Source organism: Harpia harpyja, chromosome 4, assembly GCF_026419915.1.
Source record: "Harpia harpyja isolate bHarHar1 chromosome 4, bHarHar1 primary haplotype, whole genome shotgun sequence".
In the NCBI taxonomy this organism is placed as follows: Eukaryota; Metazoa; Chordata; class Aves; order Accipitriformes; family Accipitridae; genus Harpia; species Harpia harpyja.
The window spans coordinates 55,212,883-55,226,861 of record NC_068943.1 but is presented as its reverse complement, the minus strand read 5'-3'; the positions used below and the strand labels follow the sequence as shown (position 1 = coordinate 55,226,861).

At 41.4% G+C, this 13,979-nt stretch overlaps 1 protein-coding gene across 3 annotated transcripts in view; it reads right to left on the bottom strand.

Annotated features, from left to right (window-relative positions):
- Nucleotides 1-13,306, bottom strand: part of SPTLC3 (serine palmitoyltransferase long chain base subunit 3) — a 91,888-nt gene extending 78,582 nt beyond the window's left edge. Inside the window, exons 1-2 of one of the 3 annotated variants that reach the window (XM_052784103.1) lie at nt 13,199-13,306; nt 10,850-11,015 (exon numbers count right to left, since the gene is read on the bottom strand). In XM_052784103.1, coding sequence (XP_052640063.1) covers nt 10,850-10,963 — 114 coding nt within the window. In that variant the 5' untranslated portion in view covers nt 10,964-11,015; nt 13,199-13,306. Of the gene's footprint in view, nt 1-10,849; nt 11,330-13,198 lie in introns of those variants that run through there. The other 2 variants (XM_052784104.1, XM_052784102.1) reach the window with 2 other exon arrangements.
- Nucleotides 13,307-13,979: the final 673 nt, after the last annotated feature.

Here is a 13,979-nt window from a genome sequence, read left to right as displayed (position 1 = left end):
CATACTAATTATTGTTTAGCCTAGTGTGTTGGACAAGTAGAACATCTGTGTTTCAATAACATAGGCCTGTGATAGACTTGGAGGTACCCTATCGAACATGCTTGAGATTCCTGCCCTGCTGTGGGAAAGATCAAAGTACAGTGGTAAACTACGCCTGCGCGAAGCCCTGAAATACAGGTGAAAACAGCAGGTTCAGTGATCCTCTAGCAGGACCAAGCCCCCTGGTGCCTGCGTCCCCGCTTGTGTGCCTCTTCCTGGGTGCTGCTTTGGGGATCCCCTGGTTGGTGAGGTAACAAAAAGAAAAATTTACTCTGCATTTCATCTGTGGTTTTGTGGTTGTTTCTGCATCCTGCCTGTGCTGGCTTACCCATCTGGCATAGTCAAGAGGATCCAGGAACAGCCATGCCATAGCTGGCAAAAAAGTTGGGGACTGGAGATGCCACGATGGTGACTCCCTGTATTCCAGGATGGCCCAGTACTGAGTGGTGGACCCTCATGGCTACTTTCCTGGCTACATGGGCTCCGCCAGAAGCATGACCTGAAATAGATGATGGGGTGGTTGTTACCCCCCAGACAATTGAAACAGCTATGCATGGATTGCCATGAAAAGTGGCATTGGATTCTTCTCGTAAGTTAACGGGGAGATTGAGATGGTTATTAGTTACCGGTCTTAGAGGTCTTGACTGTGAAGTTGTTGCATTACAGAGTAAAATGAGAAAATTGGAAAACGAAGTTGGCACTTTACAAGATGCAAAGACGATCACGCAAGAAGTAATTATTACTGAAGCAAAGCAGTGCCATGGGCTGCAAGATACTGTAGAACAGTTGATAGCACATATTGCTAATAAATGGAGCGGGGGAGTGAGTGAGTGGTTGTGTGGTGCTTAGTTACAGGCCAGGGTTAAACCACGACAGTCCTTTTTGGTGCCCGACGTGGGCCATGAAGAGTTCAAGATAATGATAGATTTGATTAGAATGTGCTAGATGAAATTTATAGTTGTTATTGCTGTTTAGCTGTTAATTGGCAGGCTTCTGCGCTTGCCATGGGCCTTGCTTGCCTTACTGTATGTTAGAGTCTAGTGCTCGTTAGTGGCTGCTTGTTGCTTTTGCTGCTTGCTGTACTGCTTATCATCTTACTTGGATGTACCTGGGAACATTTTGATAACAGCAATGGCTCATGCGTTGATTTGGGGACCACCTGTGTGGGTGGTGAATAAAGGAAAACTGGCAAAACCAAAAGGAGTTACATCATAGGTGATGAGGAAACAGTTGTGGAATGATCGTGTACAAGCCAGTGTCCCATGATCAGAAATAAATGGGATTACAACATCAGAAATGTTTTGCCAATGGCAAAAGTTAGTGCCTATGCAAGCCAGCCCACTGCCCCTGGCCCCACCACCAACTCTGTGCCCACCCTTCACGCCTGCCTGCCACCTCAAGGCAAGGCACTACCTGGCAAATGCCAAAACAGCAGAAATGAAGGTTTGGCAGGTCCCTGAAAATTGCTGCCACTGTAGCCTTTTATCATGAGGGGGACTGACACCCTTATGTTACTTTAACTATAAAGTGGTGGTCTTGGGGGATTTTACATGTGTTAGCTCTGGTAGATACTGGAGCTGAGGTTACTCTATTACATAGTAATATTGATAATAAAGCAGCCACATCACAGATATGTGACTGGTGAGAAATCTGACCCCTACCCTCTGAGCTAAGGTTACCTTAATAATAGGAAATGCCACTCCATTTACCACAACAGTGTTAACAATGTTAACGGTGTTGCCTCAGTTAAAGAATATATCTTGGGTATTGATGTGTTGGCAGGACGAACGGGTGAAACTTTAAATAGTTACTTCTGCTTTGGGACTTCGCAAAAGGGATTTGCTATTCGATCTGTAATTGTCTTGTGTGGTGGATTCCCAAAGCTGGATCCTGTTGTGCTGCCTGTGCCTGCCAAGGTGGTAACTGTAAAACAATATCGTGTTCTGGGGGGGGAAGGAAGAAATTACTCAAACCATTCAGACACTTCAGCTAGTGGGAATCATTAAGGAAACCATGACTGCTTTTAATAATCCTATTTGGCATGTTCAAAAATGAGACAGCACTTGGAGAATGACTGTAGATTATAGAGAATTGAATAAAGTCACCCCCCCCCCCCCGCCACTTGCAGTTACAGTACCATACACGGTTACTCTTATAGAAAAAATCAGCAAAAATTTACAACCCTGGAAGGTGGTGACAGATCTTGCTAATGCTTTCTTTTTGATAGCCATTACGTATTTATTAAGTATGTGCACATAATTGTACTATTTGTATGCAGCTATAATTAAGGTCATTATATAGGCCACAGGGAAAGATAAAACAGGGTCAGTGGGCCTTGAATACCTGGCAGGTTGATTACATGGGTCCCCTGCCCCTGTTGAGGGGGTGGCGATATATATTCACTTCTGTGGATACAGTGTCAGGACTGTTTTTTCCTAAACCCACCAAATATGCTAATCAACATAGCACAACTGAAGCATTAGAACAACTCATTCATCAATACAGATCTCCTCACCAAATACAAAGTAACCAAGGAACACACTTTACTGGACGTAATGTTCAAGATTGGGCTCAAGAGCTAGGGACAGATTGGATATTCCACGTTGCCTACCATCCCCAAGCTAATTGATTGAAAGAATGAATGGGATGTTGAAAGAACGATTAAACAAGCTAACCAGTACTAAAACTTTACAACACTGGAGTTTGCATCTTTCTAAAGCAGTCTTTTTGTTAAACAGGCAAAATATTCATAATCAAACACCCTATGATCATATTACAACACCTCCAGTACAAAACATGGTGAGGATTGAAATTCTTCCAGATGGTATCTCTCCCAAAATATTAACTCCAGGGCAAATGGAATCATTTACACCAATGCATTGCATGGTGGGACTGCGACCTATTAGTCTAGATGTGAAGATTCATGTAATAACCCCTGAGAATACCATATGGTTCTGTACCCCAACTTCTCCTCTTATTTTACATCCTCTGTTGATATCAGATTCTTGAGTTCTTGTATTTCAGGTATCTTTGACAAATGCCTGTGCCTTATCTAGTGGAGATAGCATTGGAACAGTGTTATTGGTGTTGCAAACCTAACATTGAATTGAAGTTCAATCTGAAAAAGTGCAAGCCCATAGCTCTTCAATCTGTGTTGGCAATTACCCCACAACAGGTTATCAAACCCGGAGTGATATTAGCTGAAGGACCTGGAGCAACAGCATATGTATTACTACAAATAGATGACACTCCTGTTTTCTTCCCTTATCAAAGGTTGGCTTGTTGTGCTTTGTAGTCTCGTACTACAGGCACATGCCCTGGACACAGTTCTGAGAGATCAACATGTAACTACTTGGATCCGTTTGGCCTGTACTGTAACTAACACATCTGCCCTTTGTATTGAAAGAGGATTAATGGCTGCAGATCTTTTGACAATGTGTTCAATTGGCATGCCAACCCCAGTAGCTGTATTACAGTATTATGCTATGCTAAATGCTTTTGATATTAACGTTCCTCATTGTTATTTTTTCCAAGTAGGTAACAGCTATACGCCAAAGAACATTATACAATCAATTGGTGGTGGGCTATCTCCTTCTTTGACACCATAAACACTACTCCAATTTTGAAGGCATATGTTGCTTCAACATAACTTATGAATCAGCCAGCATAGAAGACACCATTCAACATCTCCAGGACTTAATGCATCAAATGAAACAATCTACTGCTGGTGCCTGGCTGGCTGAGTGGTTTAATCCTCTGACAGGACGAGTGGAACACCTGATTCAAAGCATTATTATATAGATATGTTTATTCCTTTTTCTATATGCCTCTGTAAACTACCCTGCCCTACACCCCACAAGCCCAAACGGACACCTCCAGCTTTGCCAGCCCCAGCGGAAGTGGTCCCTTGAGTGAGGGGGTGGAGCGTGGTAAAATAACGGAAGACTGTCAAGGAGGATTATAAACACACTCAAGTGACCTGCAGCTGAGGTGTAGAAAAACACATACACCATACTAATTATTGTTTAGCCTAGTGTGTTGGACAAGTAGAACATCTGTGTTTCAATAACATAGGCCTGTGATAGACTTGGAGGTACCCTATCGAACATGCTTGAGATTCCTGCCCTGCTGTGGGAAAGATCAAAGCACAGTGGTAAACTACGCCTGCGCGAAGCCCTGAAATACAGGTGAAAACAGCAGGTTCAGTGATCCTCTAGCAGGACCAAGCCCCCTGGTGCCTGCGTCCCCGCTTGTGTGCCTCTTCCTGGGTGCTGCTTTGGGGATCCCCTGGTTGGTGAGGTAACAAAAAAAAAAATTTACTCCGCATTTCATCTGTGGTTTTGTGGTTGTTCCTGCACCCTGCTTGTGCCAGTTCACACAGAGACCCAGACAGTCCCTAAGCAGCCATTATCTTATCATTCTGCCCATTATATTCATGAAATTGCTTCTGCAATGGAAGGCAGCCACCTACATCCCTCACTGACATAGCAGGTAGAAAATGCGTATTACCTTACTTGTTTCTGAAAGCTAGACTGACACAGCTTGCAAAGGTGATTAATTCTCATGCTGAAGGGACATAAGTAGACTGGCAATGGGAGTAGCCACTTCATGGCTTTCTTTTACTAATTATCTCTACTGAGCAAGAATAAGCTGCTTGCCAGGTAATTACCCACAGAAACCCTACTGGGTTTCTCCATCAATTCTGCCCATTTTTAGATCACTGCAGCTGACTCCCACCAGAGAAATGCTGCCTCCTTACACTAAAGGGTCACAGACTCACTTAGACCAGCTGCAGGCCCACCCAGTCTCTGATTCATCCTCGTGTTCAAAGGCAGGTCAACACCAATTCCCAGCAGGGTGCTCAGGGTTTTGCCCGGATGGGTCCTGAAAGTCTCCATGATGGAGGCTCCAGAGAAACATGTCCCAGTGCTGTTATCTACATCTTGATTTTTTTTTTTCTCCCATATATGAAACCTCTCTAGCCTCCAGGCAAAGTATAAACCATTAACCACCACCCTTTGACCCCAATGATCCAGCCAGTTATTAACCCATATAGCAGTCTACCCGTCGAGACCGTAATGTCCCAAGTAGCATATGAGGACAGTATTTCTAAAGTCAAGGTAGATGACATTCGTCACTCTCCCCTCATTCACAAATCTAGTCACTTCATCATAGAAGACAATCAGTCATAATTTATCTTTGGTACATCCATGCTTGCTATTCTCAATCACCTTCTTCTCTATGCTCTCAGAAACAACCTTTGCTAGAAATGATCTGTCTTTTGAAGACAGGTGGAACATTTGCCTTTCTTAAGTTATCAGGGAACTCCTTTGATATCCATGACCTTTCAAAGATCATAGTGTGTGATACCACTATGACATCAGCTAACACACTTGGATGCTTCCCTTCTGGTCCTATGCACTTGTATAGGTTGAGATTTCTCAAGAGATCCATGACTCAGTCTGCTTCCACTACTGGTAGTTTGATGACACAGAGGCTTGGAAGACTGTTGGTGAAAACTGAGGCAAATAAAGCATGGAGTACTTCAGCCTCACCTGCCTCTGCAGTCACTAAATCAACCACCCCATTCAGCAATGGGCCACATTTTCCATGTTTATTCATTTACTACTAATGTAGCAGTGAAAGATCTTCTTGCTTCCCTTGATGTCCCTTGCAAATGTCGACTCCAGGTGAGCTTTGGCTTTCCTAACACCATGCCTACATGACACTGCAATGTTTCAAAATTCCTCTTTCATAGCCCATTCCTGTTTCTACTCTTGTATACCACTTTTTTGCACTGGAGCTCCATCATGGGTTATCTGGTTAGCTAAGCCAGTCTCCTGATACATTTACTTGTTTTCAAGAGTACAATGATGAGCTGTTCTTGTGCTGAGAGGAGGTTGTCCTTAAACACCTGACATACTAGGTCTTTCAAGCCAAAGCAAATCAATGCATGCTATTTTTGTTAGGGCTTAAACTTCCAGGTGTTAACAAGGTAGTGACTCCACCCCTACTGGAAACTTACTTATTGTCCAATGTGAAAAATCTCTAGCCTTGCATGTAAAGTCTCATGAAACAAACTCAAAGCATTACTAAAAGACTTGTTGCCTGTAACCTGTACCTACACACTGGTCACATCTCAGTTTGTGGAAAGACGTCTTCAACATTTCCTGCTTCCAATGCATTGAGCTCATCACATAGCAAGGTAGATGACAGTAACAAGGGTGTGGATCTGAGACCTGTGATTATTAGCTGAGAGTGCTGGTGCAAAGCAACAAATTTCTGGGGCTCGAAACCAAGGAGAAGAGAAGGCAGGAACTGAGGATGAAGAGGTCATATCTGTGGTGCAGCTGAAGCAACAGGTGTAGTAATTGGTAGAGAAGTCTGAAAACCAATTCTCAATATCTTCCTGTTGTCACTATAGCTATGAAACCCAGAGGGCTTATGGGGATTGCACTTTCCACTAATACATGCACAATGGAACAGGCCCAAAAGGCTTAGGTGCTGCAGGTGAAAAAGCTTGGGTCCAGCAAAGTCCACTTTCAGTTTGTTTTTACACGAAGCAACACCAAAAAATGAAGATATTTCAGAAAAAAAATGATTCTGGTGGTAGATCATTATGGTTGCATAGCAGAGGCTGCAAACATTTGGAAAGGCTGTAGTCTGATCAACCTTAACCCTCCCTTCTTTCTCTTCTCTTATTAATAAGCCTTATCGCATGACTCTAATTGTGGCAATTAGCTTATTTTTTTTTTCCTGCAGCACTCATTAACATTTATATTGAGTTTGCGTCCAAAATGTCCCAGTTACACTAACTGCTGCAAAAGCACATGAAGTAAGTGCTATGTATATATGTGAGAGGACAGAGCACAAAGAAATTACAGGGGGCATTTACAACATACAAGAAAATGATTCCTGTGACAACAGTTGCATGGCATATTCCTTTCATGACTCTATTTTTAAACAATCAATGTTTTCTTTAAGATCTTCATTGGGAAGTAAGTGACATTGTAGTGCAGAAGGGAAAGGAAGAAAAGCAGGGGAGCCAAAAGCATGGAAGGGACTGAGACTAGATGCTGGAGTATTGAATCAATAGCAGAGCAGAACAGTTAGGAGGAGGTCCAGATGTCACAGGACAGAGGATAAATATAGTCATCTTCCAAATTTTAGAGCCTCCAAATGCTGGAGGCTATCACATTTTTGGGCTATCAAATAAGTGGGGCAGATATTACTGGGTTTGATCTCATCCCAGGCTCTTTTTTGCTTTCAGAAAGGAGCTTGAAAGCCCTGGAAAAGGCTGTAGTCTTGTTCACTGCAAGTTTCTTGCAAGCTACTGCCATTTTCAGTGCAGAACAGAAAAAAATGAATTTGCAAATAGCTTCATACTGTCTTGGAAGCTCTCTCAGGCACCCAAGGGAATGATCTATCAAAGAAGTAAAATTGTTGCATGTGTACTGTAGGAAAAAAATGTTTCCACCGGACAAACATATTTATTGTTTTAAAAATCCAATGTGCCCTACAATTGACACCCAATCAACAGCAATATAACAGCAGAAGAGAGCATCACTAGGAAAATACCTTTCCCTGGCTACTACAGTTACATAAATAAGTTAACTATTGAATTGTGCTTTGGATAAAGGCAAGTCCAGGTACAGGTTCTGGAAGAACACAAAGCATCTGCCTATGTTACAAGCCCTAATGAAGTGGAAGACGTGGCCCATGACCCACCTCCCAGAGTTTAGGTCTTACTGTGGCCCAACTTCCAATGCAGCAAGAATGCAGCATGGTTGTGGGGTTGTGGTTAGGCCTGGTGTCCATTACAACACGGGAGTCTGTGCTATCAGCTAGAATTGAGTGAGTCAGACTTAAAATAATCACAGAATCTATTCAAACAAGCACTCCCACCCCAAAGTGGTATATCTCTTCCCCAAAAGCAACAGCTTCTCTTCTGGTAGGATGTTTCACTGCTTCTTTATCACTCAGCTACCTCCTTTCCTATCCTTGGTATGCCACTGATTGCTAGGAGCAAAGAAAGCCTCCCTACTCCCCCACATTTGATCATCCCTAATTACCTTCCCCAACTCATTAGACAAAATCCTTTCTTTGGAAACCTGGGGGTTTTGCTGTATCAGAATTGCTTCTCTATTTCTGTCATGCACGCACAGACACACAAAATGTTCTTACATCATTAAGATGCAAAACACATTGTTCCTGAACCAGTATTTTCAAAAGCAGTCTTTCCAAAGCCAGCATTTCCTGAAGCCAGTGCTTCCTGTGTGCTCCCTAGACAAAAAAGGTTTATGGAGCTGATTTCTGCAAAGCCTGATGTTCCAGTCAGTCAATTGTGTGCAACTATTGCTACATGTTCCTGGCTTAGAAGCCTTCATTGTGTCATGCCCTCGCTGCAGCCCCTGTACCACCAGTTGCCTCTCTCAAACCAGAACACGTCTCCCTCCTCCCCTCCATGCAAAGTAACACAGCTGTAACTAACCCCAAGAGTTTCAGAACTGCCACAAGTCTCAAGTGCTAGAACGAGCATCACCAGTCACGTCCCCTGAATGTCCTAGCACTATATTTCCCCTCCTATGTAAGGTGTTTAATGGTGAATTAATTTACTGAATAGGCAGTAAAGTACATATACATGTGTGTGGGTGTGTGTCAGAGTGTTAGGGGAAATCAGGGCAAGGTGGAGAAAGAGCAAAAGAGAAGGAAAGGAGGAGAATGACTGGAATCATGACAAACTTGGGTCTGGTTCCTGCACAGGCTTCCTTGTGCACCCAGCTGCCATACTCCCTGATCCTCAGATCCCATCTGTAAATGGGAAGCACACTTTGTGTGCAGATATAAACACACTGGAAGACTGTGTGAAGTTGCACACCTACAGCAGTAAGCCATGTAAACAGATCAGGTAGGAAGGAACAGTATCTGTTCCTGTAAAATAGCATAAAGCATAAGTACTGAACAGGGTGAGGCAGCTGGGGCGGGGAAACAGACCAGACAGGAATGGGGAGATTCCTACCAGGAATGAGATTCCTGGTTCATACAGGACTCTAGTCTGTTATTGTTTCCTTCTTTCCCAATCTGTGTTTGAAGCAGGAAGAGAGGGGAAATGGTATGTATTTCGGAACACAGTGCTAGACCCAGACTTACCAAATCTGCCTTTGGTAAGCCTCCTGAACTTTCTAATGCTTCACTTCCTCACCACTTCCTCACCCATGGATGGTATTTACCAGTGGTTCAGTGCTTCTTTCATGTGTCACATGGCAGGGTAAAACTCCTTCTCCTCCAACCCTACGGTGCTTGTAAACTTCACTAATCTAGCAGGTACATCTACTAACATTTCCTTCATTTCTTTGCTACCCCTTTCAGGCTAATCTTTGTTTCCTTTTTGCTCACCCTCAGTAATATTCTACTTTACTTCTCTAGCCATGTCTTTCCTATTAAGAAGGAAATCCTAATTAATCCCCTCCTGGGAGCCGACTACTTTCAAAACAGTTCATTTGCAGCAGGTTAACAATAACTGAATGGCAAGGCTTAGTCCTCGAAATTTGCCACTCAAGCTGAAAGCAAGGATTTCAGGCATCACTGGGGCAAATAGCTAATATATAAAATGATGAGGGGATATATGTGATATATAAAAGGATGCTAGATTAGGTTTCTGGAAGCAAATCCCAAGAAAGGACTTTTCAGTCACTGCACAAGCTTTTTTGCTTTCCTCATCCTACACAAGCCAATGATTAGGAAACACCCACACCAAGGGAGACACCTAAAGCCAGACAATCATTAAGCATGACACTGGGCGTGCCTTCATTAGAGTCCTAGGTGCGTGAGAGCCCCATTTAGAGAAAGATATGATAGCAGTTTATTTGTAAAACAGCGGAATCCAGAACCCTCAACACAGTCGTCGTCTAAAGCTTTCAACAGGGATGGTCAGGTGAGCTCTCAGGCTCCAAAAGCAACCTTCTCCATCCCCTTCTCACCATCACACCACACTGTAAAGCCAGCCTTTTTCTAGTCACTACATGACTTTCTACTAATGATCACACCAAGATCCAGAGCTAGGACACTTCAAGACAGATAGTATGTTCCCAGTCAGAACAGGTATCACAGACAGACAACATTTAAGATTTGGGCTCTTTTGGCAAAAGCATACCTTTGGTTTTGTGGTTCATTCTTTAGGATGCTACATGCCAACTGTTCCACAAAACATTCACATAAATGGGAGGTGCCAGTTTCAAAGAGAACAGCTTGAGAAAATAGTAAGTAAACTGTCTTGGATTTTAAGCAGTACAAGGCTGGAGAGCAGGCATCAGCAAAGTACAGGCATCAGTTAAACCAACCCTGCAGTAATGTAAACATCAAGAAAAGACAGCTTCCCCTGCCTATATTTTTTTGGTTATACTTGTACAACAATAAATCACACTTTAAAAACCACTCCACACACACTTTAAGTTGATAAAACAGCTTTCCACTAGTGATTAATACATCACAAAGTCAACTCCACCATTGGTTAAGCTTTAGAAGGAAACCACTACATTTCAGTGTGCAGTTGTGTTTGAGATGAACTAGAGGCTAGTTAGTCCCTGGCACCAACAGTATGTTGCATGAACATTCACAACTCTCACTGCAGTTTAAGATGATAGAAAAAAAGCAGCTTCAGGTCCCAAGATTATAAAACTTAACACACAAGCCTAATCCATACAACCTGTTCAATGGAGACTAAGGCTGCCGTAAAACTAGCTTAAGTAATATTGCAACTACGTATTTGTCTTCAATATTGAGGCAATTAGGGTAAACAATTAAACCTTACCTTCATTCCTTTAGTAATTCCATTTTTCTTATAGATTCCACTTTTTAAGAGGTTGCTTTGTTTCTGATGATGATGATGTAGATGTCCATTGCAGACAGCACTGGGATTAGCCATCTGTTTAAATTAGTCAGATTCTCAGTTCTTAAGGGTGTCTTAGGTCTTTCTACTGTAAGAAAGACAGTGGGACAAGCAGATAAAGTTCTTGGTTAAGGCCTGAAAGGTATCCAACTGGTCTGTCAGGATTTTCCGGGATGAGAGGAGGAACTATCTTTTGCAATATCTTAGAAACTTAAAACTGTTTCTTTCATACACCTTCAACCTCAGCAAGCTAGAACGCAAAATACACAGCAGGAGGTGTGCTCTTAAAATCTCTGAAAAATACTGCTCATTGCTGGCTATTGTATGAACACGGCTTCTATGAGTCAACAAGACTGCCGCAGCTATCAAGAAGTGGGTGGATTCAGAGGCGGAGACACTTAAAGATATATTACCTCTTAAATATCTCCCAGTGAGGAACATTACATTTTTTTCTCCTGATTACACTGAACGTAGAGCTACGTTACTCCATTTACAGTAATAAAATGTTTTGAAAATTTAAACAGAGTAATCTTTAAAACTACATGGTTTATCTTGCTAAGAGTATGTTGGCTGGAAAAAGTAGTATTTCGCTGAGTAGAACAGAACAACTTTTTTTTTCTTTTTTTTTTTTTAATCTCTTCTTATATAGGTAGCATGATAGACACAACATTAACCCTGCAAGGAAATGGAAAGCATTTTAGTATTAAAATGCAATTTTATCTAGAGCTAGACACAATATATTTGGCCCTATCCTACAGATGCATGCACAGGTATTACTAGAGTCAGCTGTCCTTCAAACTCGGTTTGGCCAGTAATGGGAGAAATGGTATGCTATTATAATTAACAAGAAATGGACTTTTATAAAGTTGATTAATTTGGTTTTAAAACAAGTCAGGCTTTAATCACATGTGAAACTACTAAGGAGGACTAACATACATCCTTGCTTTTAAGACAAGAGTTTATTGATTGTGGAGATACTCACATATATTGTCTTTGCTGAACCAAATTCTCATGTTTCAGATTTTAGTGGCAAAACATAAAAGTACAAGCATCTCTGGCAGCATTTGATAGAATCCCTTCCTCCCCAAATAATTAAAATTAGTGTGGAGTCAGATTAAAGGAAGCTGTATTACAATATCCATTTTGGAAAACAGTAAGGATGAAAGGCTGTGAGAATAAAAATACCTGGAATGTTTTAATTAGAAAAAATTACTATGTCATCTTGGCAATGAAAGGTCAGTGATATACAGAAAAAGCAGCCTACAACTTGTGTATGTGGAATGCAGGAGATTAAATGTTAAATGAACCACTGTGAAAACATACAGGGAAACATGTTGCATCGGTTTTGAAAATATGTCTTAGACATGTATTAAGTTGCTAAACTGTATTTTCTCCTTTGAAGTGATTTGCGAAGTGGGATACCTTCAATGTGTTGGAAAACTTTTGGTCCCTACCTGAGAGAGACCTGAACTGGACTGTTTTTAAAAGAAATATCTGTGCATCTTTCCTTCTGCATTTCACCTCATTTCATTCCACCCAGTGGTGTGCAGAGATTTCCATTAAGATCTGTAGAAAACCTTCAAGATACACTATAGAGTAGCACAACTGAAAAAGCAGTCCATCTCTAACTAGGTTTGATTTTTATATCCTTGGAAAGAAGCCTTTTACTTACATATTCAAATTAATGAGACAGTCATAGTTTTGATCAAGAAAATATCCTGTTAACTGACTAAAATGACACAGAAGCAGTAAAACACCAAAATGTTTTGCTTCATGATTACACCAGATTCACCATCAGAACTCAGATTTCTTAGGTTTCATCTTTTTGTGTTTTTCCTAGGCAAGAATGCCTCATTTCTGCACGAATCAGTCTTTTTTAGGCTTTATTAAGGCATCTGTAAGGATAGCTCCATTACAGATTAATTGTGAATATATAGTGATAGGATACTTTGTTGATCATGATAAATGGCTAGGAGTTCATACTTGCAAGGAAAAGACTAAGATGAGGACAAGCCAGAAGTAGGTGGAGAGAATGGTCAGTAATACTTCCCTGCATAACTATCACGTATGGTACCGTGGTAAGTGGAACAAGATAATGTAGAGCATGCTCTCTGCACCTGGTAACCCCCTCCCGCCAAGAAGCATTCTTCATTTGGGAATTATTTCCTTGATTGTCACAGCAAATCAAACATATGTAAAACATGCCATCTGCTCCGTCAGTTACTGATCATCTTGACCCTGTTGTGTTAAAGGCAAGATAAGAAAACTTACCAGAGTAGCGTTCTTCCCCTTAACAGCTTCCAGTGTCTCAGCTAGCACCTCTGCCAGGTACACTTCCCAACAGACTCAGCACCTTCCAGGGCACAAAGTGATATAATTAACATCTCATATGTGTCTTTTTTTTTTTTTTTTTTTTTTTTCAGTTAGGTTTATGGAGGAGTGGAATCTCTGATTAGACAACAGTTCAGATGATGCAAATTCTGTCTCTAGTCCCGGGCTGTAAGTTTACACTTGTTATCTATTTCAAGGCCCACAAAATACCTGTGCCCTTATATGAATAAAATAGACATGCTATATTAATTTTAGTTTTCAATGTCTCTAACATTTAAGATCACAAAAAAGCAGCACTTAAAAAAAGAGACTACATTTAAATATGAATTTAAACAAGCAATTTTAAAAACCTCAGAGAACAGTTGTCCTTTCAGATTTCTTTTAACCATGCTCTAAAAGCCAGAGCTCACAAAACAAATACCACTAGGGGCTGAGTAAAATTCCTGCCTTGACTCCGTTCAGAGCAAATGATTTATAGAAGGGATGAGTCTGGCCAAATACACACAGATGATCTGTAAACAGGACGTGGTATTTCTCCTGTAAAAAAAAAAAAAGTTGAATTGTGCCTTTCAGAACTCCATCTTATTCAAAACCATCTGTTACTCAGGCTTCTACATCCCTATCTATCATGCTACCAATTAGCTGCATCTAAATCTATACTCAAAAATATGAGAGCCTATGCTGCCTGGATACTGGGGGAAGGACCCAAGAATTGTGTACT